Source organism: Toxorhynchites rutilus, chromosome 2 (genome assembly GCF_029784135.1).
Source record: "Toxorhynchites rutilus septentrionalis strain SRP chromosome 2, ASM2978413v1, whole genome shotgun sequence".
Classification (NCBI taxonomy): Eukaryota; Metazoa; Arthropoda; class Insecta; order Diptera; family Culicidae; genus Toxorhynchites; species Toxorhynchites rutilus.
In genome coordinates this window covers 269,120,535-269,144,277 of record NC_073745.1, presented here as the reverse complement: position 1 = coordinate 269,144,277, position 23,743 = coordinate 269,120,535, and the positions used below count along the sequence as shown (strand labels likewise).

At 38.6% G+C, this 23,743-nt stretch overlaps 2 protein-coding genes and 2 non-coding genes across 6 annotated transcripts in view; all 4 read right to left on the bottom strand.

Annotated features, from left to right (window-relative positions):
- LOC129766882 (uncharacterized) overlaps window positions 1-22,386 on the bottom strand; it is a 28,655-nt gene extending 6,269 nt beyond the window's left edge. The window contains exons 1-2 of the mRNA XM_055767483.1: window positions 21,309-22,386; window positions 20,449-21,204 (exon numbers count right to left, since the gene is read on the bottom strand). Coding sequence (XP_055623458.1) covers window positions 20,449-21,204; window positions 21,309-22,386 — 1,834 coding nt within the window. The remainder of the gene's footprint in view (window positions 1-20,448; window positions 21,205-21,308) is intronic.
- The window catches only part of LOC129768843 (uncharacterized), a 539,752-nt gene that overhangs the window by 328,127 nt on the left and 187,882 nt on the right, over window positions 1-23,743 (bottom strand). The window lies entirely within an intron of this gene.
- Window positions 3,129-3,200, bottom strand: Trnaa-ugc (transfer RNA alanine (anticodon UGC)). Its single transcript has one exon. It is a non-coding gene; the product is annotated as a tRNA-Ala (tRNA).
- Window positions 10,418-10,489, bottom strand: Trnaa-ugc (transfer RNA alanine (anticodon UGC)). The gene has a single exon. It is a non-coding gene; the product is annotated as a tRNA-Ala (tRNA).

Sequence of the window (23,743 nt, the reverse complement as noted above, 5' to 3'; positions counted from 1 at the left end):
AAAATTGAAATCATGATTTTTTGGATGAAAACCCATCAATAACTTTGAGCAAGATTAAGATATTGACATGTTCTACATCGCAAAATGTTGGTATTGATAAGTTCTAAAAGTCGTACGAAGACCATTTTGATGTAGAATTTTAAATATAAAAGTTAGAGTAAAAAACGGGTTTTTCATAGTTACCCTGATGCAACTCAGATAGAAGGCACTAAAAACAATTTTGTGGGAGATATTTATTGTTTAGACAAAAACTGTCTTAGACAAAGTTGTTAAATATGATAGAGCGTTCATTTTTATGTTATCAAAAATAGGGTGACCAAAATTGTCGATGAAATGAAAAATCTAGCTTTCTTATCTTTATAGATAGACATAAACATAGTTCAATAATGTTGTAGCCCCAGTTGTTTTAAACAACTTTGTAGAACAAAGCTTTTTTCTATCTTTTGAAATAATCGATATAGCGCCTTTTTACATCTCCTGGACCATTGCACAATGGTCCAGGAGATGCATTTAAGTGGAAATTGGCATTTAGAGCTCGACAGTTATCCTCTAGACATTCTATCTCTTAAGATAACCGATATGTCGCTTTTTTTTCTAAGATATGTTTGATATTTTTTGTTGTAATTTATTAAACGATTTAATAAATATACTGATTTATTGAATTTATTAAAAAAAAGCGAAAACCACGAGAAGAAATGTGTCGATTTGGTGGTTTGCTCCAACAATTGATAGCTTTCATTATTGATATAGTAAATAAAGGTTACGTGGAGATGGAGATGGTCAAAATTTTTCAGGTTTCATATTTTTTCAGTTACTACATAATCCCTGTTCGAAGGAAAAACTATAAAGTACACATGTGCGATTATCTTTGAATATATTTAAAAAGTGTGAAATAATTATAGTCAACTTTTTTCGTATCATAACATGTTGCGATCCTAAGAAGGACTGTTTTGTTTTGTGTATGTTCTTACGGAAAATATTCAATGGGAACTTCCGCCTATCCTGCCTTCATCCTACTCGTGGCGAGTTCTTTTGTTTTCTCTCGCAGGGGTATGGTACCTTGATCTTTGATAGACTGTACCTGTCTTTGTTTTAGTTTGTGGATTACAGATGCTTTGAACTGTTCAGTTTATTCGCGTCTAGCCTTGAACAAAGCCAATTTTAGAGAATACGAAACTCTATACCAAGAGCTTGAGCTTGACTCTATACCAAGAGCAGCTTCGGTTCGGGTTTTTATATTATAGAGATTTTAAATTTTTTAGTTCATTCGTCTCAAGCCATGAGAAAATCCCTTTTTTGAAACTCGACCTAAACTCCGCTTATGCCTTGTGAAAGGCAGTTTTTAAACTCACTCAACGCACACCGGCAACGATGTTGACACAATGACACACCAAACCAGATGATCCGTAGCTTGTTTCGGTCGTATCGGTGCCTGATTTTCTACTCCGTGTTATCTCTTTAAGGTGGGCTGCCATACAAATGAAACACAAATTTCTGCATTACTCGAGAATTAATCAAGCAAATGAAACCAAATTCGGCATGTGGAGGTTTTAGGGTGCAATAAATGTTTTTACGGTCGTTAGACACTCAACTCCCTCTCTAAGGGGGAGCTGCCATACAATGAGAAACGAATTTCAGCATAACTCGAAAACAAATCAAGGAAATGAAGCCAAATTTGGCATATGAAGATTTTAGAGAGCAATACATGTTTTTATGAGTGGTTCGACACTGCTTTCCCCTCCCTAAAAAGGGGGGGGGGGGAGGTTTGCCGAACAACTCGAGAATTTATCAAACAAATGGAATCAAACTTAGCATATAGAGGCTTAAGGGATAAACGTTTCTATGGCAGTTCGACACTCCTCCCTCTTCCCCAAAAGGGGGCCTCCCATACAAATGAAACACAAATTTCTGCATAGCTAGAGAATTAATCAAGCAAATGAAACCAAATTTGACATGTGGAGGGTTTAGGGTGCAATGAATGTTTTTACGGTGGTTAGACACTCCTTCCCCCTCTCTATGGGGGGCCACCATACAAATGAAGCATACATGTCTGCATAACTCAAGAACTTATCAAGCAAACAGAACCAAATTTGGCATGTGTAGGTTTTAGGGTGCAATAAATGTTTCTATGGTGGTTAGATACTCATCCTCCCTCTCTACAGGGACGAAGGGGTGCGCTGAATAACTCGAGAACTAATCAAGCAAATGGAATCAAACTTGGCATACAGAGGTTTTAGGGATCGATAAACGTTTCTATGGTGGTTCGACACTCTTCCCCTCTCTCTAAGGGGGGCTGCCATACAAATGAAACACAAATTTCTGCATAACTCGAGGACTAAAAAAGCAAATGGAGCCAAATTTGTTATGTGAGGGTTTTTGGGTACGAGAAATGTTTCTATGAGGGCATGACGCCCCTCCCATCTCTGGAGTGGAGAGGGGGTTCCATAAAAATAATACACATATTCCAACCAAACATGACAATTGAAAATTTTCGGAAAACTCTGAAGGAAAATAGAGAAAATTCGGAAAATTCAGTTCGCATGTGTTCTACAATTGCATACTGACGAGCGTTGTTAGTCCATTTGATGTTTGCGGTAACGAAATTGATCTTCGTTCGATAGTGGAAATGGATTTTAATGTGATAAAACGCACTCCTATATCGTCTGCTATCTATATAAATAAAAATGAATTGCCGAATGTGTTGCTAAGAGCAAAACTCGAGAAAGGAATCGTCCGATTTAGGGCTTAGGGTTCATTCTATCATATTTTCAGTACCAAACATTTATTCCATGTAACGGAGAAACATGTTATTTGCAAGTGAATGAAATTGTGTCTGAAAATAATCTGATATTATAATGTCGAGTTTTGGTAGAAGTACTGAAATTTTATGGTAAAAAATAATTTCAAAGGGTAGATTAGAAGCTCAATCAATGAACAATTCTACGATTGGACCCATGAACGTGCGCTTAGTAAGAAAACGTGGATGTGATGAAGTTTGCTGGGTCAGCTAGTTTTCTATATTGCAATGAATTGTTGGGAAGAGTCCAAAACGATTGGTGCAAAAAAATTGGACGTTTTTCGTGACGAGACCGATGTTTTAACAAGAGATGTCAAAAAAAAGCTAACTGAAAAGATGCCGGGGATCGAACCCGGGGCCTTTCACATGCAAAGCGAACGCTCTACCACTGAGCTACATCCCCTCTTGTTTCGGAAGCAAATGGGGCGAATGTTATGAACTAACTTTGATTTCCTGAACTGATTTTACTGAACTAAATTTTGTCGAATTTTGGTTTTGTTATTTTATATTGAAGGCATTCTTCTAAATGAATTCATCGTCATCATAATTGTTCATAACTAAATATTTTATTTGACACATAAGTTAATTTTTAAGAAATTGCTGTCGATCTTGGATATTATCCAATGGATAATGTAAGTAGTTTTAAGTTTTCATTTCACATTTCATTTGACAATATTCTTCATTTGACAACCGAAGATCGTGTAGGGTTTCTATTTCATATATTTATAGCGTTCTCGGGAAGAAACCTAGGTTTAATTAACTCTCTTCCAAGCATACTTCTTCATAAATGTTTTACAGCTCAAAAAAAAAAACAACGAACTAATTTGGAACGTACGGAATCGCAGTTTTGTTTTAAGAATCTCGCAAACTCGAAACATAATTACCCGAAGATAAGAGCACTTTTCTCTCATTCAGCAAACTGTTTTGCTCCATTACATCGAGGTTTTTTCAGCATTCCAATGCTAAATACACACCCAAACACAGCTTAAAGAGTACGAATTAGCACTTTCTTCCACCTGCACTTAGTTATCACGCCTCCGGAGAGGAAAAAAAACCCATCGAAAGTTGTTTCCATTTTTGCAAAAAAAAAATGAGAAAAATTTTCCGGCGAAGCGCAGCAAGGCCATATCCCTTAATCGTGATGATGATTATACCATTTGGTTGGCCTAATTCACCCACTTCTTCTCATTTTTCCTCGCTCTTTTCTGGGGTTGGGAAATTGAGCATCACTGGAAGCGAACCAATGATGTCAGACAGGCATCAGATGTTGGCGGGGTGTGAAAGTTCGAGTGCTGTTGTTTTCGTTTCAAAAAGGCGAAATATTTTTTTTATTTTCATAGGATTCGTTCGTCCTTCTCGCTCGGATTGGGGTGGGGAGTGTTTTTTTTTTCTTCTTCTGGGATTGCTGAAAGGGTTCACGTTGATGGTGCTTTTCGCAACAACAAAATTTGGCTCGTTTAAATTGCGCGAAGGGCACCTCGAGATGGGAAGAAAAACAAAGATCAGACACGGATCTTTGCCACTGCCGCTGAGTGCGAATGAATACGAGTGGAAATTAAGGGAAAAAAGAAAAAAAAATACAAGAGAAGGGTGTTTTTCCCTGACACGGGAAAACGACAACCGTCGAATTGTTGGCGACAACTTCGGTTTGTGTATGTTCTGCATTTTGCCGTGTCATGTTGGGCAATAAAAGCTAAACGATGCTCATTGGCGAAATGTGTGAATCATAGTTGGGTTGCGGAAATTATATAATCACCACAAAAATGTTCGATGTAGTTTTCTGTGTATCTGCAGCATCAGAGTAACACAATATGTTGCAATATGTTGAATACAAAAATGTTTAGGGAGTGAATTCATTACCCTCGACACGATTCAACCGGAGGAGGAAATCTGTCAGCAGAAGGTCAATCCTCGCAGGTCAACAACCATCGTCAAGTACCAATATTTGACGGCAGAACCACCGTTTGCAGCAGCAGCAGCATTAGAGCACAACAATCTTCGGCACTGTTTACGAGCGCCGCCGTGTCTCTTGTCTCAGAGCCAAAAGCCACTCAGCTTATCTCGATTTCTGGTCGTCTCAATCCTCGCTGGAGCAGCAGAACACAGAGCGATTTTTTGTTTTTGGCTTTTCAAGAATCTCGGTCCATTCGTCGGGATCTCATTCATTCGTTACATACATACCACATATCGGGGGATCCATCTGTCTACAGACTTGTTGCTCTGATTGTGCCCCTCGGCAAACGGCTCGATGGCGGTTTATGAATGAAATTCTTCTTCTTTCGCCGGCACTGGGTAACTGGCATAGGTAATCAAAATCGGTTCGTTCTGAGAATGAATTAGTCGTCTCATCGTCGTGTGCGTCTGTCCCCCGCACGCAGGCTGCTGGGTCTAATGGCTAATGAAACGTGGTTATGATGAGTGTAAGAAAAAGGAGAAGACTTTAAAAAGTTAAACAAACACATATGCTGATGCTGACGAGAGATAGGATCAGCGACAGAGGAAATGCAGCGGTGTTTTCAGCTTCAAACAGAGCGATCATCCCGGCGATCTATAGCGTTGAGTCCATCGTCCGCTCATCTCTCCGCCGATCTGCTGTTGCCGCGTCAGAGCTGACGGATGCATTCGATCAGCGCAAACATTGCGCACTGTGTCTCAAACAGTGATCGTTATCGCATAATGAGCTAATTAGTTTGTACGCAGTGACCCACAGGTCATGGCCAATTGGACACCGAATGCGATCAAGTCATGGAGAGTCCGATGTAAATATACTGACTTTGTCAGATCCTGTGAATTGATTCAACTTAGCATAGCTATTCGTTGTGAATAATGAACAAGCATTCCACGCAACGCCCACTACCAGTTCTAGTTTAGAACGAACCGTTTGGCAGCTGCAAATAAGCGTTTCAATCTATAGAGTTACCAAACATGTATTTAACGTAACGTTTAACTTAATATAACGTATCACGCATTCGTTGTTGCGACCGTGTTAATTTGTTTTTAACCTTTTACACATGAAAACTCATTTTTCACGATCAATTTTGGGTCCAATTATGTATGGAGCAAATCCCCTCCAAATCAACCGGCGGCTTCCTCGATCCTTTTCGATTTTTCTTTTAACTTTATACATATCGTTAGAGCTACCTTAATTCTAAATTCATTATCAGATGACCAATTTTAATTACGACTGATTTGTTGTGCAGGTGTATCCAGAATCATTTACATTTTTTCTGCAAAAAATCTTAGCTCCCAATCCATGTATGTACAGAAAGTTGTAAAATCAATGAACTATTTATTAAAAATACAATTAATTAAATTTAAGTACACAATCTAATTTCAAATTTAATATTAAAAATATTTATAACCCAAAATATGTCCTCTTCGGGTTATGTAATACACTGCGTTTCAGATCTATAGAACCACCCATTTTTTTTGCAGAGTTTGCAGAGATATGTAAGAAGTTGGTTGAATCGAAGTATATAGTGTAGTATATAATAACTATCATCGTTTAAAAGACTGTCCATTTAAACTTTATTGTTTTGTTCAGGCGCGAAACATTCAAAAAACTAAAATTCCAGTGTTTCATAACAATAGAACCAGATGGAAAAAATCTCACTCCTTTACACAATTAAAGTCAATTTCGCATGAATTACAATAAGTTCTAATTCTTAGGTCATCTTTAATTCTCAATCAGTTCAAATAACCCATTCGGTGTGGTTTCGACCAAGTAATTTGACATCAATTCATAACATCCGGATAGCCAAGGCATGGTTTATTGAATAGGGGCTTCAGATTCTGGACTGGTAAACATGTTTACCAGATCAAAACCCTATCAAGAACTTATGAGAAGTGATCGTACGAATAGTAGATGCAGATTGCAAGCAGTATGAGTGATTTGAAGAGCTTAAACTAGCAGTATCCTCTGTGTGGAACGAGATGCACACTACAACATGGCACTCTTGGTCAAAACCACCCCGAATGGGTTTTTTGAACTGATTGAGAACTAAAGATGACCTACGAATTAGAAACTTATTGTAATTCATACGAAATTGACGTAAATTTTGTAAAGGAGTGAGATTTTTTCCATCTGGTTCTATTGTTATGAAACACTGGATTTTTTTGTTTTTTGAATGTTCCGCGTCTGAACACAACAATAAAGTTCAAATGACCAGTCTTTTAAATGATGATATTCATTATATCCTACAATATATACTTCGATTCAACCGACTTCTTACATATCTCTGGGAACTCAGGAAAAATGAGTGGTTCTATAGTTGTGAAACGCAGTGTACTTACCCGAATACCATTCACCAAAAACACGTTTACCTTAAGCACATTCACCCGAATGAAGTATATAAGGAAAACACGGGTAATACGGACAGTGGGGGTAATATGGACAGGTGGTTGATTTGTATAGTTACATTTTGAATTTCAAATTTCTGTTAATGAGAATACCTTCTACATGTTATTATATAATATTTAAGCCACTCTATGACAATGAATACTGATCAAAAGTGGAAAAGGGAAACAAAAACCAAAAATCACACATGATTCCGCGTGTGGGTGTTATTTTAGCTGCTTCGATATTAAGCATTTTGAGTGGTTTAATATCAAAATTCAATTCAATGATAGTTATATTTCGGTTTGTGAGTTAACAGAGAAGCGATATTAGGTATGTACGAAAAAGTAAATTCATTTTGAGTGGAAAATTTAAATTATTGAAAAATATTGTACCGGTGGGGTAAAACGGACAGTTGCCAGTGGGAGTGAGATGGACTGTGAAAAGTTTGTTTAATCTTTTCCTAATGAATGCCCTGCGTCTATAAATGGAAATCAAATCGCCAAATGTGGACTGTTCAGAAGCTGACTGGAACCAAAAGCAAAATAGTTGAGGGTCTGTTCATTTATACTGCTGAAAAGCACGATATCACTTCTAGGTGGATTAATTCGATTTTTTCATAATTCAACTGACATTCGGGATGAGTTCAGACCTTGGTTGAATAAAATTTTCCCTCTCGCGATCGATAAATCTCTACGCTTCATATATTACAAACCTGTCCATATTACCCCCACTATATGTTCATTTTACCCGCATCGAAAAAAACGTGGTATTTTTCGGTCTGTTTTAATTTCAGTAAGAAACATTGAAAAACACTTTTTTGTAAAATATTTAATCAATTAGGTAGAGAGACAGTATATTGAATTGTAAGAAACTGCATTAAAGTTTTCGGAAACATGAATTTCTAAAGATATAATTGAAGTTCTTCTTAACATGTCCGTTTTAGACCCCGCCCCCTTCCTCTACCCACATCTGACAAATATCCGAATGCGACATTCAACGGAATGTAACATTTACCGGCATTGTAATGTTTAATGTTTTATCCTAGGTAAAAATGTTTGGGAAATTTCTATATGATTTTGTCACCTTAGTCGTTGTGTCCAGCATTTTATATTATTTTTTTTATTTAATATTTTATGAACAAGATGTTCATTATATATTTTTTTTATATCTGGAGAACGGTTAGATTGAATAGTTACGATCTCGCAAAGTATTGAAATTAAATATATTTTTTTTAAATTCATCTTCATTTTGGTGGGTCCGACACGGCACCACAATACGTCAAACTTTGTTAAATTAAAAGAGTTTTCTAATAAAGATATTTTTGAAAATATTGAAATTAGAAAATTTTCTTAGTTATAAACATTTTTAACATTAAATTAAATTTTTGATTAAGATGGTTAATTATGTATTTAAAATGTATTTTTTAATAAATAGTTCATTTATTTTACAACATCTTTTCTGAACATCATATTTTAATCAGAGATCGGAATTTCAAGTTATGATTTTTGGCGAAAAGGTGAGTGATTCTAGATACACCCTTTATAAAAAAATAGTCCTAATTAAAATCTGATATTGACAATTGTGATCATAGGTAGCTGTTACATTGTGATCATAGGTAGCTGTTGTGCTCCCTTGGCCGAGTGGTTAGCGTCATAACTAACATGCCGGGTGTTCGGGTTCGATTCCCGTTCTGGTCGGGGGAATTTTTCGTCAAAGAAATTCCCTCCGACTTGCAATGTGTTCACGCGTATTCTAGAGAGTTATTTGGCATAGAAATCTCAACTAAGTACTAATGAAAATGACGCAAATAATACTACGTTGAGAAGGCGAAGTTCCTCTAGGAACGTTAGTGCCATTGAAGAAGAAGAAGTAGCTGTTACATTATGTATAATATGTAAAAAAAACACGAGGAAAAAAAACGAAACGGCTTTACTGAAATTTCTAAAGTATTGGGTTGGGGAATAAGTTCATATTGTTTTTATATTTCTTCGTTTTTTCAACGATTTGTTTGGTAAAGGGAAAGTATTGATTCGATAAAACTCTTTATCTCGTTATTTAATTTCATTAGTCCATTTTTTTCAGTAGGGGGCCATCTCCATTTTAGGGTTGTCCGAAAAATCAACTTTTTCCTCTTCTTTCCAAAAATGACTTTTTTCAAAAATAACTTTTGAACTAAAAGACCGATTCAGATAATCGACATATCAAGTTAAAACCAATCACCTGGTCTTTTTTAAAAAATAGTGCACCGGCAGAAAACTCGAATTCTGTTCTCGTTATTATTGATTGTATTCGTTTTATTATTGTTTTCATAGTCTCGGGACCAAGGGCGCTATATTTTTATATATTTTTTTCTGAAAAGCTGAGGATTTTTCACATAACATATGTCGAAACCAGAGGGCGTTTTTCTTCGTTTTTAAGTTATGGCCATTAGTATATAAAAATCTCGTGTAAATTTGTGGTCGAACCGATTTTTAGAGATTTTTATTGTGGATATCTACTAGGTATGAGAATAGGTCGTATATCTCATACCGCTAGGTGGTTAGGGTGTCCCTACTGAAAATACCCTTTTTGTAACGTATTTTTTATTTGACATCAAAAATACACCAGAAATAGCACCAAATTTTACTCTCCTACCCCATATTTTTATTTTTTATCGTGATTTCAATGTTTTGTTTTGTACAACCACTGATTTTTACCTGGATAAATTGCCAGAGGAACGTTTTGAAAAACGTTTTTCCAACTACAAAGCAGCTTTTGTACACATACATGACGGACTACTGCAAGCGAATGTAGTAGTAAGATAGAAGGTAATCTTGCATTACTTGTTTAAGTTGTCTAACGGAACAAATGGATCAATGGAGGATCATGGATGCAAAGGTTATGAACAACTTTTATATAGTAGCTGTAAAATAGTCTAACAAGCGTCTGTCAAGATGCTTCAAAAATAATACTATTATTGGCAAAAGAATATAATCCAATCAGCCAAAGATCATTTTCATTGATAGCGCAGTCTTAGTGACGCTAATCAAATCAAATAATGATCGAGTAATGTTTCTACCACATTTAATACATTTTCAAATTGGCTTCAAACTGCATTTAATGACCAATGTTGGGTAGAGTTTGATAATATTTTCTAATATGTGGGTACTACGGTTGAATAGAGGTTTTGATGAAAAATAGTTCAAGCATTGTTTAGCATAGAGCTGAACAAAACAATCATAAAAACGTGATTGAGAATTGTAGGTTGGAGAGCTAGCGAAGGGTATGGAAAAAAAACTACGTGGAGATGCCGGGGATCGAACCCGGGGCCTTTCACATGCAAAGCGAACGCTCTACCACTGAGCTACATCCCCTGCTGTAACTCTAGTTTTTACAATCATTTATCAAATTAAAAACAATATTGCCATGATGTAAAAAATGAACTTATTTCGACACCAAATGCTTACCACCATTGTGTACACTTTTCAAGTAATTCAGTGGAATTCCCCAAATTTGTGAATTGTAAAATAATTGTCGGCAACATTTTTTGTGTTTGTCAAGATTTATTCGTTTTTTAACTAATATGTGGTGGTGGTGGTGGTGGTGAAAAGATTCTTCTACGCTTATGCAGCAATGCCATGAAAAAGGGATCCACCGTAATAAAGTTTACTCTGATTACTCAAGCTTCACAAATCTAAAACACGTATATTTTTTATTTCGCGCTTATAGTACAGAAAGTAAATAATGTCCCCGAACCAAATCGGCAGCACTATACAAAATACTAGGATATCAAATAAGAAATTTTGGAAACTTTTTTTTTTTATATAAATCGTTTATTTTTACAGGCTCAGTTACATTAGTTTAAAGGAGCCGAATTCTTAAGTATATGTTTTAAAACTATACATAAATAATTTTCCTAACACTATGGTTAGTAAGGTGGAAAACCGATTACTCGCGGTTTACTCGAGTTTAGAGGGTGACATCTTTCAGGAAAGGGATGGGATATAAGGGAATTGTTACAATGTTGATGATCACACTCGATTCTTAAATCTATTGTATATTTACATTTCAACTTATTTTACTGTTTATACCAAGGGGGCCAATCGCTCGCAATGGATGAAAAGGAGGGTATAAGGACATAGGTACAATCACACACGAAGATCGATAGCTTTAAGGAAAACATATATTTGGGTCATGTAATCAAGGTCGAACCGAGCCAACACATCTCTCACCGGCACATTGGGCTGTCTTCCTCGGGCCCGAAGGGAGTTTTCTAAATTCGATCTGGCGACAAGATACACCTCGCACGACCAAACAACATGCTCGATGTCGTGATAACCTTGACCACAGACGCAGAGATTGTTGCTGGCAAGATTGAAACGAAAGAGAAGCGCATCTAACGAACAGTGATTGGACATGAGTCGGGAGAAGGTGCGAAAAAAGTCCCGACTCAAGTCCAGACTTTTGAACCACGGTTTGAGGCTAACCTTAGGGATAATCGAGTGAAACCACCGGCCCAATTCATCTTCGTTCCATTTGCGTTGCCAGTTAGCGATGGTATTTTTACGGACTAAAGAAAAAAATTCATTGAAGGCGATTTGACGCTGGTAAATGTCGCCTTCAATCGCACCTACCTTTGCTAATGAGTCAGCCCTCTCATTACCCGGAATTGAGCAATGTGAAGGGACCCAGACAAAGGTAATGACATAACAGCGTCTGGATAGAGCACTCAAAATTTCTCGTATTCTCTCAAGGAAGTACGGCGAGTGCTTTTCCGGTCTCACTGAACGGATAGCTTCGACAGAGCTAAGACTATCCGTTACAATGTAATAGTGTTCAACAGGTCGTGAGGCGACGCTGTCCAGCGCCCAGTATATCGCTGCCAATTCAGCAATATACACTGAGCAAGGATTCTGAAGACTGTGGGAGGTGCTAAAAATTTCGTTAAACACTCCAAATCCTGTGGACTCATTCATAGAGGACCCATCAGTAAAGTACATATTATCACAATTGATACCCCCATACTTTGAATCGAAGATCGTTGGAGCGATCCTCGATCGTTGATAATCTGAATATCCATGGATATCCTGTTTCATGGACAGATCAAAATGCACAGAGGAATTGATGTAGTCAGGAAAACAAACACGGTTGGGAATATATGAAGAAGGATCAACCTGCATGGAGATGAATTCATGATATGAACTCATGAATCCGGAGCGAAAATTTAGCTCGATCAGCTGCTCAAAATTCCCGATCACCAATGGGTTCATAACCTTACACCGGATGAGGAACCGAAGAGATAATAAATTGAAGCGATCTTTTAGTGGGAGTACGCCTGCCAAAACCTCGAGGCTCATGGTATGCGTTGAGGGCATACATCCCAACGCAATACGGAGACAAAGATACTGAATTCGCTCGAGTTTAATGAGGTGTGTTTTGGCAGCTGATTGAAAACAGAAACTGCCATACTCCATCACTGAGAGAATAGTTGTTCGATACAACATTATAAGATCTTCGGGATGGGCTCCCCACCAGGTGCCGTTAATTGTACGGAGAAAGTTTATTCTTTGTTGGCATTTTTTACTCAGATATCTAATATGGACCCCCCAAGTACATTTGGAGTCGAACCAGACCCCAAGATACTTGAATGACATAGCATGAGTGATCGGTTTACCCAAAAGTTGAAGCTTTGGTTTTGCTGGTCTATGCTTCCTAGAAAAAATCACCATCTCTGTTTTCTCCGTGGAGAATTCGATCCCTAGCCCAATGGCCCAGGTTGAAAAATTGTTCAAAGTATCTTGTAAGGGTCCTTGCAGGTCGGATTCGTTTGATCCTACGACAGAAACCACTCCATCATCTGCAAGTTGTCTTAGGCTGCAATTTTGTGTAAGGCAATTGTCGATGTCGCTTACATAGAAGTTGTACAAAAGGGGGCTTAAACATGAGCCCTGGGGGAGGCCCATGTAAGAGAACCGACTTACTGCCGAATCTCCGTGAGAAAAGTTCAAATGTTTCTCACAAAGCAAGTTGTATAACATATTATTTAATAGAGGCGGCAGACCCCGAGAGTGTAATTTGTCTGACAAAAGCTCTATTGAAACAGAATCAAAGGCCCCCTTTATGTCCAAGAATACTGAAGCCATTTGTTTTTTTTCGGCGTAAGCCATTTGAATTTCTGAAGAAAGCAACGCAAGACAATCATTCGTCCCCTTGCCCCTGCGGAACCCATATTGTGTATCTGAGAGTAGGCCATTCGTTTCAACCCATCGATCAAGGCGAAACAAGATCATTTTCTCCAACAATTTCCGTATACAAGACAGCTGGAAACTTTTTTGAACCTCTATATTGTTCACTACACCCAAACTAGCGTTGGCAGAAAACATGTCATCTTTGGCAGAAATGATGCCATTTAGTGTGCTGAAGAGTCAAATGCGCAAATAATGAGCTGTTTGAAAGCTTAAAAATGATGGCGTCGTTTGCTGTCCCTATCGGTTTACTTTTGTAGCATCCCTATTGAAATACCCTTTATATTATAATGAAGTTGGAAAATGTTTTCCAGGAGTAAAAAGGAGAGCATAAACGTGAATCTATATCCTGTAGCAAAGTATTTGAAAAGCTTGAATTTGTGCTCATTTACAATGTGTCTCTTGTCTCGCTCGCTCATATTACTCATATATTGGTAAAGCATATATATTATATAAATGCTATACCAGTATGGGAGAATAGTACAATTTCTGGTATTCTTAAGCTCATTTAATGTAATAAATTGTGATGCCATACATGTGCCAAAAATCAATTCCGGGTGTAAGATGCACCTTCGCAAACGCAAAACAGAACCCGAAATTAAAAAGGAGCCATAACTCTTTGATATTTGAGATTTTATCATATGCGTAGAGGTATTTTTCCTCGAATATAGAGGATGTGTTTGAAAGTGAACGCATAATGAACGAAATTTGACCTACTCTGAATCAACTAAAACTGTCGTTTTAATATGTACCAAAAGCAACTCAAGGTAATTAGTGTTGCTTTGTGCGCAATGTGCACAAGACGTCAACAAATACAGAAAACCAAACCAGCATGATGTGTTTAAAATTTTTTTTTTTTTAAATATGTATGAGAGACAACAGGTCAACAGGTGTCGAAGAACGAATTGTAGAGTACTTCGAAAGGATTTATTTGGTTGATCAAAAGAAAAAAAAAATAACATTTTAGGGGGAGAATTTTACTTTTTACGATTTTTTGGCGCGTTTTTCGCAGGTGGTGGAACGTTCTTGAGCGGGAGTTGTGTTTGATAGTAGTTTTGTGTAGTGGAGAGTTTTTGTGGATGTTTCAGAGAAGAGAGAGTGAAAGTAAAAAGTGAAGAGAATAGTCAAGCGGATTAAATGTTAACTTCGTATTCATATATAACCGACGTTTCCGCACGATGAAAATCTACATCTTTCTTTATTAGTCATTGTTTCTCTCTCGTACCGAATTGAGCATGAGACTAGAAACAGTGCTGAGCAAATCCGAACATAGGCTCAATCGTTGGATTCGAGATAAATATTATGCTTGTATTAAGATTGATTCTTTTATTACAGCTAGTGATGTCTAAATTTTTCATTTATTCGATTATCGATTAATCGTTGGGACTTTTTTCAATATTCGATTCATTCGAATAATTGTTTTTCAACATTCGATTAATCGAGCGAATAATTATTTCTTGTAACAATCACGTTTCAGGTTGTCATTCTGGTCGCGTGGTCTATCGGGTTGTCGATGTTAGATGGTTGGATAAAAAAGTGTTGGATTAAAAAAAATATATAGCCCAATTCTTAACCTAAAAATGCATTAACCCTGAGAAAGATTCCTTCTTTAATTAATCGCGATTACAGTGGCAATTATTCGATGTATTCATATTTCGATTTTAAATTATTCGATACAAAATTACCCGATTATAGTTTCAGATATTCGATTATTTGAATTAATCGAACGATTAACCGACATCTCTAATTACAGCTCTTTATGTTACCCGCATAGTTGTGCTAGTGGGATTGTTTTGGTGCTCTTACACTGTTATACAGTTTGGCTAAAGTTTGGCATTTTTTGACAGAAAGAATTTTATCAACCGTTTGGTACTGATCGAATATAATTGATACAAAATACAACAACAAATATTTAGTTCTTGTTTGATTAAACTTTGTTTTTACATGTTCCACAATCGAAACGTTAGATATTCAGTTTTATATTTTCCACGTTTGATTCTAGACATTGTTTGCCACGGGTGATGATTGAAGAGTGGCAACCAATATAGTATTTGTACCAAAATTCAACCAGGCTTTGTCTGTCATGAGATGTCGGGCATTTGACTTCTGGTCAGGTAGTTTATGGCCATCTTTAAATCCTTTTTTCAAGCTGCACTGCTCGCATGTCACGCAGGTTTTGTTTTTTTTTCGGTGTATAATTTTTTTATAAATCAACAATGAGTTTATTCTAGGCTCATCAGAGTAACTACGATGTCAACCAGTTTTTAATACATGATTTTCCTTTTCATGTTTATTTTTTATTTTGTAAGAATTGGATTTGTTTTCACATCTCTTCAGTTGTGAGTTTCTTTCGAGTATATTTTCCGTTTTTGTAGCGATTCCGTTTTATTCTCTTTGAAAATTGTTGATTTGAGGAAGAAGAGTGTTGTTTGAAAATCAGCCAGAATAAACAACGGCTACAAGATCTCTTCGAAAAGTTCGATCGCATTTGTTTTTTTTCATCACTTCGCTGCGATAGTAAAAAGTGAAATAAAGTGCTGTGTTTGTAAATTTGGAAACCAAGCATCGGAGAAAAACGTTCTTGGAAGCGCACATTTTTTCATGTTACGTGCATCGTGTGTAGTGCAGAGAGGTTTCGTGAGAGAACATCGGGAATCATCGGAGAATGAAGCCCTAACTGTCGTTCAAATTAACAAGACTAAGTCTTAACTATATTCTCTGTTTCTTATCCTCTCTTTCTAATTTCCTGCCCTAGGAGCTGATTCATTGTCGTCCAGTGAAAATAGCTTCGCTTGCATTTCTTTTGTGTCTGCGTGTGATATAGTACTGTACTTGTATACTCCTCACCTACAAAACGAGCGTGAAAGTTGGAGGAGAGGGTTTCATCACACATCACATGTTTACATATAGTGTTGGGGAACTGTTCTTGATCCGACCGCCATTGTTATGGCGAGTAGCCAGTGAAAGAACATTAAAGCGGTTTTATATTGCCTGACATGACACGTAGTGGCTCGGGTTTAATTAAATATCCTATGAGAGAATTCTGTCATGTGGATCGGATCCGGCGCATTTAAAACACACTTGCGAATGATATTTGTCTTGTATGAAGCGTAACACTTTCACTGCGTGTCGTGTCGAATAATATAAGATATCCTTAACATATGTTCTCAGGGTCGGCTCTCCATTGCGAAACTATGATAAGCTATATTTGTGGAATTCATATAGAACGAACATCGAACTACATAGTCAGTTTTAGCGAGTTTAAAAGAATTTCCTCGGTGACCTTCTCAGGTTAGAGGCGAATGAACTGCAAAGTTTAAAGCCTCTTAAAAACAAAGGACCGACCGACCTTCTCAGGTTGAGGATATATCGTTGATAAAAGGTATATTAAAAGGGTTTCTTAGCGACCTTCTCAGGGTGGCAAAAAAAACTTGAATAAAATATATTTGTTGTTTTCTTCTCCTGGTTCGTTGGTTGGAAATAAAAGGCAGGATCAATTCTCCACAAAGGTCTTGAATTCGTATATTTCTTCTTGAATTGACTGGACGGAAAACCAAACTAGACCGTTCTCTTGAAACGCTTTTACTAGAATAATAAGTAACTATGCAACTATGTTGCTACGAAAAAATATCACCTACTATGATGTCAGTTTTAAACTCGTATTAATGATGCGTATTATAAAGGTCCGCGTAGAATTAAATCTAACATGCTACATTACCGGCCCCCTTGAACTAGCTTCAATAATTAAATTTTACAATAAAACATAGATGCTTTTTACTTCAAATTCAAAATCTATGGAAGCACTGAAGTCCTCGTTGATTGTTGATCCATCTCATCGAAGGGAGGGCAAATTCGATTGACTGCCAGTTTATATACTCCTGTTGCCGTCTTCACTGTTACTACTCGAACGACACCTTCCGAACCTGGATGCAATCCGATGATTCTCGCCAATGGCCAACATAGTGGTGGTAGGTTGTCCTCGCGTAGCACGGCGATGCTTCCGATTTGGATTAGGTTGATCGGAGAGTTCTTTGCAGCGACCTACAGCTGCGTAAGATATTGCTTGCTCCATCGCTGCCAATAACGCTGGAACATTTGCTGTGTTTGCTGGTAGTGGTCAAGGCGGTTTGTGGGTATTGATATGACATTAGGATCAGGGAGGGCTTTCATGGCTGAGCCAATCAAAAAATGCGCCGGGGTTAGCGCTTCAAATTCTGTGGGGTCATCAGATAAGGGAGACAAGGGACGTGAGTTCAATGTAGCGGTTATCTGAACTAGTAAGGTGGTGAAGTGGTCGTAACTTAGCTGCTGGAGACCGATCTCTTTCTTCAGTGCAGTTTTTACGGAACGCACAGCGGCTTCCCATAATCCACCAAAGTTGGGAGCGCGAGGTGGAATAAATTTCCATACGATTCCTTGCTGAGAAAGCTCGTTTCGAATGGCGTTACAATTAATCTGGTTATTCAGCAGTTCATAAAGTTCTTTGAGCTCATTGCGGGTCCCAGAAAAATTTTTCGCATTATCAGAATGTATTTCTGCAGGTAATCCACGGTAGCCTATGAATCTTCGCAAAACGGAAAGAAAACTGGGGGTGGATAAATCGCTAGCCACCTCGAGATGCATTGCCTTTGTCGAAAAGCACACGAATAATGCAATATACACTTTTGTTGGAGTTGCGTTTCGGCGTGCCGGTTTCAAATAAAAAGGTCCACAATAATCAACGCCAGTTATTAAGAATGGTCGTCCTGGGCGTACGCGACCAGTAGGTAACTGTCCCATGGGCTGCTGAATGGGCGTTGGATTGATCCGGAAACAACGAATGCATTTTCGAAGTACTGTGTGAACAGCCCGCTTACCATGTATGGGCCAAAATTCTTGTCGTATTTCGGACAGCGTAAGTTGGGGACCACTGTGGAAGTTCTGATAATGAAAAAATTGTATAACGAGATCCGTAAATGGATGATGGTTGGGTAAAACAGCGGGATGTTTAACCGTGTAGCTTTCATTGGAAAAACGAAGACGTCCACCAACTCTGAGGATTCCTTGATTATCCATAAATGGAAATAATCTATTTAGGTTAGATTTGCGGTCTACTTGTTGCTGTTGTTTCAATGACTTGAGTTCATTCGGGAATTTTTCTGCCTGTGCGATCCGAGTTAACGCCATCTTCGCTGATTGTATCTCATCAGGAAACAGAGTAGTTGAAACTTTCCTATCATTCGGGTTTCGACAATTATAAATAAATCGAAGGCAATAAGCGACAATTCTTAACAGAGGAGGTAATGAAGAACGCAAACTGAATAGCTCATTGGGAGGTATCGCTGCTGTAACTTTGTGAATAACCTTACGAAGTTCCAAATGCTCTTCGAGAATACTGCAATCTTCAGGTGAATTGGGCCACGTATCTTCATTATTCCTCAGCCATGGTGGTCCTTGTTTCCACAAATGACTGTGTAGAAAATCATCGATGGTCATTCCGCGTGAAACCAAATCAGCCGGATTTTCTTTTCCAGCAACATGTCGCCAAGAATGTGAGTAAGTGGAAGTTTGAATAACTGATACTCTATTGGCTACAAATGTTTGTAATGAGTTTGGAGGAATTCGCAGCCAGTGTAGCACAATCGTACTATCGGACCAAAAATACGAGCGCACACTTTCCAATGAGAGAGCCTTTGTTACTTTTGAGTGCAAAAGAGCAGCTTCCTTGGCAGTGCAAAGTTCAAGTCGTGGTAAAGTCTGTCTTTTGAGCGGAGCGACACGTGACTTTGATGATAATAATTCGATCCTGTCATTTCCGGTTGTATCTGTGGTGCGTACATACAGGCAAGTACCGTAGGCTACGATAGAAGCATCAGCGAAACAGTGAAATTGTATATCAACCCAATTTGAAACAAACGCAAATCGTTGAATCTTCAATTCCGAGATTTTGGGCATATGTGAGTAGAATGTTTTCCATTTCCTTTCGATTTCGACTGGGATAGGCATGTCCCATCCTGAGTTGAGCAAAACGAGCTCTTGCATCAGTATTTTCGCAACGATAATAACTGGTTAAATCAATCCCAGCGGATCAAAAAGTTTGGCGATAGACGATAAAATGCTTCTTCTAGTCCATGCTTGCTCGCTTGCTGTGGTGTCATAATAAAATCGTAATTGGTCTAATCCAGGTTCCCAAGTGATTCCTAGGGCTTTCACCTTTTCCTCGGGACTTACATCGAATGACACTGTTAAGTTTGTGCCAAGTTGTTCTGTCGGGATGCCAACTAGAACTTCTGGCTTATTGGAGCACCATTTGCGTAAAGTAAATCCGCCTTTCTTCATTAGTATTCCAAGGTCTTTCTGGAGCTGGATGGCTTCGTCTATGCCGGATGCTCCACCAATATAATCATCAACGTAAAAATAATTTAGTATAGCGTTAGTAGCTTCCGGGTATTTTGATCCTTCATCTGCTGCAAGTTGATGTAAAGCACGGATCGCTAAGAATGATGAAGGTGTCAAGCCATATGTCACCGTTGATAGTTCAAAAACTCGTATGGGTTCCATCAATGAGAATCTATAAAAAATGCGCTACAATCCGGTGTCATCAACGTGTACTAATACTTGTCGGTACATTTTCTCCACGTCGCTAACAAGTGCTACTTCATGTTTCCGAAATCTTAGAAGTAGACTGAGGAGTGCATCCTGTATTATAGGCCCCTTCAAGAGTGCGTCGTTTAATGAAAAACCACTATCCGTGTTGGCTGAGCCATCAAAAACTACGCGCACCTTTGTCGTCGTACTGCATTCTTTGAATACCGCATGGTGCGGCAAATAATGAAACTTCTTAGTACATGTTTCCATTGCTTCCTTCTGAAGCTCCTCTATTGTTATCTCTTTCATGTGCCCAAGATCCAAATAATCTTGCATGAATGCATTGTATTGCGAACGTATTTCCGGATTCCGTTCCAATTGCTTTTCCAATTTTTGCAAACGTGTTAAAGCCATTGCGCGAAATTTGCCCACCATATGATTGAAATTAATATGCTTTGGCAGACGTACGACGTACCGACCTTTTTCTGTACGGCTGAATGTTTTCAGAAAGTGGTTCTCACTATCTTGTTCCTCTTTTGACCAAGCCGCTCCCACGCTCCCAACCACGTTACTTCGCGCATCAGAAACCTTTCCTGTAACGATCCAACCGAATGCTGAATTGATTAGCATAGGCAGCTCCGGTCCCAACGTCATCCGTTTCATCTCTTTCTCGTACAATATTCGATAAAAGTGCTCTGCTCCAATGAGAAGATCGATCCGACTACTAACGTTGAAATTCGGATCAGCCAACTGAATACCATTTGGAATCTTCCAATGTGCCACCGGTATATGTGCCGATGGCAGCTCCGACGTAACCTTTCGGAGAACCAGAAATTCCATCCTCATTGAAAAATCCTGTACTCTTGAACTGATAGTACTGGTTACCAAGAATCTCGCTCGTGTTTCCGAGTGACAAATACGACTAATCGGTACGTTTATCGTACGTCGCTTCAGGCCAAGTATCTGACATAGTCGTTCGCTCATAATGTTTGCTTGTGAACCGCTGTCAAGCAATGCTCGTGCCAACTGTTTCCCTCCGTATTGGGCCCGTATGACCAGAACAACCGTAGATAAAAATACACTTGAAATGATACCGCCTTTGGTTCCTACGTTGTATGATCCAACAGCTTCTTGATCGTCAATTCCTTCTTCCTCGTACTCAGATTTAACCTCGTTAGTTGCCAAATTTGTTGCTAACGTCTTGTCGTTATGTTTATTTTCCCATTTGCCAACCGGTTTGTTATTATTTCCGATACCGCCATTGTTCGAAGAAAATCCTGGATGAATCAACGAATTATGCTTCTTCCCACAATCTCGACAGCTGAATTTTGAGCTGCAATCACGCACCCAATGCCCAGACTTTAAGCAATTGCTGCATAACCGTCACTGTTCACGAACTGTAACTTCGCCTTGAATTTGCTACATCGTCCTAGTATATGCGAATCCCCACAACAACAGCAGACTAAACCTTTCTTGTCATTGTCGGTAGCGGAATGAACTACGACCCTTGGACGTCTAACTTCCAGCTTCTGTAACAAATTGCCTTTCACCTCGACGTTCGAGGAAACAGCTTCCAACACCCTTGTCTGCTTCTCCAGAAAAGTCACCAAAATCGTGAATGTCGGGTCCTTCGTTGAAGCCGCATGATCCTCCCACAGCTGAAGCGTTTTCACATCCAATTTGGAGCACATCCAGTGCACTATCATTGCACCCCAATGTTCAGTCTTCTCCCCTAGCTGATCCAGAATCTTTAACCTTTGTTCAAATTCGTCGACCAGAGTATGAATCGCTGATGATGACTCCTTCTCCACCTTTGGGTACTCCATGAGCGCCTGCAAATGTCTTTTCTTCAGGAGGTACTCATTAGAATACCGCTTCGCGATCGTATTCCACGCAATCGCATAATTATCGTTTGTTAATGCGAGCGACTCGATGAGTTTGGCCGCTTCCCCTTTTAGTGCTGACTTGAGATAGTGGAACTTCTGAACTTCATTAAGGTCCTCCGACTCACGAATTAGTGACACGAATGTTGATTTAAAAGACAACCACCCTTTATAGTCACCGTTGAACTCCGGTAATGAAATCTGCGGCAGTCGTACTCCAGCGTGTGCTCCTACAGCGTGATTGTTTCTAACGATAGTGTTGTTCAAATCTGGAACCTCCGTTTCTCGTGGTAACTTCTCCAGCAGGGCTGCCCTTAGTCCGTAGTACAGCTTCTCGAATTCCGTATATGATTCGTTACAGTCCTCTTCATAAACGTCCTTTTCATCCAGCTCAGCGATATCGTCCTGAATTTCTTCGAATTCGCCAAATTTTGCCTCTATTTTGTCCAGTCTTGACTGAACTTCCCCCATGTGAATACTTGGATCGAAATTATCCAGAAATTGAACGTGTCGCTTTAATGAAGCGATAATGCGCTCCCGCTTCTTAACCCTTTCCTTAATTTTCTTCTCACTCATACCCACAACCACTACCAACACAGCAAGTCGACGACGATCGGAAAAGAGAATAAAAACCAACCAAGAAGCACTGAAAATTACCGAGTGAAATTGTTGGACAGGTACTCACCTGAGGCCTGTCTCAACAAGGCCTTGTATTAAATTAAATGCAGCTACCTCCGACCCCGTATAATAGAGACCACCAAATAATCGTCGTCGAGCTTCGAAATGATTCTGTTGTCCAATGAATGTCGAAACAGGCAACCAACAATGCAGATTGTGATGCAGTAAAATGCCACCCAATGCAAGAAACTTCCTCCAATTTCTTACTCGAAATGTCCTTCCTAGTATCCTTCCGTTGTAGTACAGCACACGACGTATGACGTCGTGCTTTCCAGCCGTTGATGTGATTCCAATTCCTACGTTAAATATATGCAATAGTCCGTCCAGTCCGAATGGTACCACCGAGTTGCAGCAGTTCCAGTGGAAATTGCTGCTGATCGTTCTAGACGTTAAGATTCAGTTCTGCAGTCTCCTCAGCGATGCGACGATGTCTCCGGCAGCAATGTATATGAAACCATAGAAAATTTTCAATAAAAAGTTGGACAGCCACTCACCCGTGGCCTGAGCAATTCAGGCCTTGTATATTTTTTCCAACTTTTATAAATTACTATTGGTTGTCGCATTAAAATCTTTGAATTTTCAACGATGATGAGTCCTCCGACAACAGCCAATCCGTTTTTCAAGAGATTTCCTCCAATTCTTCTCAGAATAGTTGTCTTCAATTCTTCATTTCCAACCACTGATCATGGTCTCGGCACCATAAAATGTTGTTTTCTTCTCCTGGTTCGTTGGTTGGAAATAAAAGGCAGGATCAATTCTCCACAAAGGTCTTGAATTCGTATATTTCTTCTTGAATTGACTGGACGGAAAACCAAACTAGACCGTTCTCTTGAAACGCTTTTTCTAGAATAATAAGTAACTATGCAACTATGTTGCTACGAAAAAATATCACCTACTATGATGTCAGTTTTAAACTCGTATTAATGATGCGTATTATAAAGGTCCGCGTAGAATTAAATCTAACATGCTACAATATTGATCGAAAGTTTTTAATAAAAATAAAAATATGTTGATCGAAACTTTTTAATAAAAATAAAAATATATAGATCCAGAGTTTTTAAAGAAGTTTTTTATGACCTTCTCAAGTCAGGAAAAATATTTATGTACTACGCATCCGATGAGAATGTATATTTACTTCAAATCTCATTTTGCCGAATGGTTGAGAGTTCGCGTTTTTAGAATCACATCACTTACCGCAGTGAACGCTGATTTTTCCATTCCTGCTAACAGCTATCCCTTCCATGATAAACGCTAG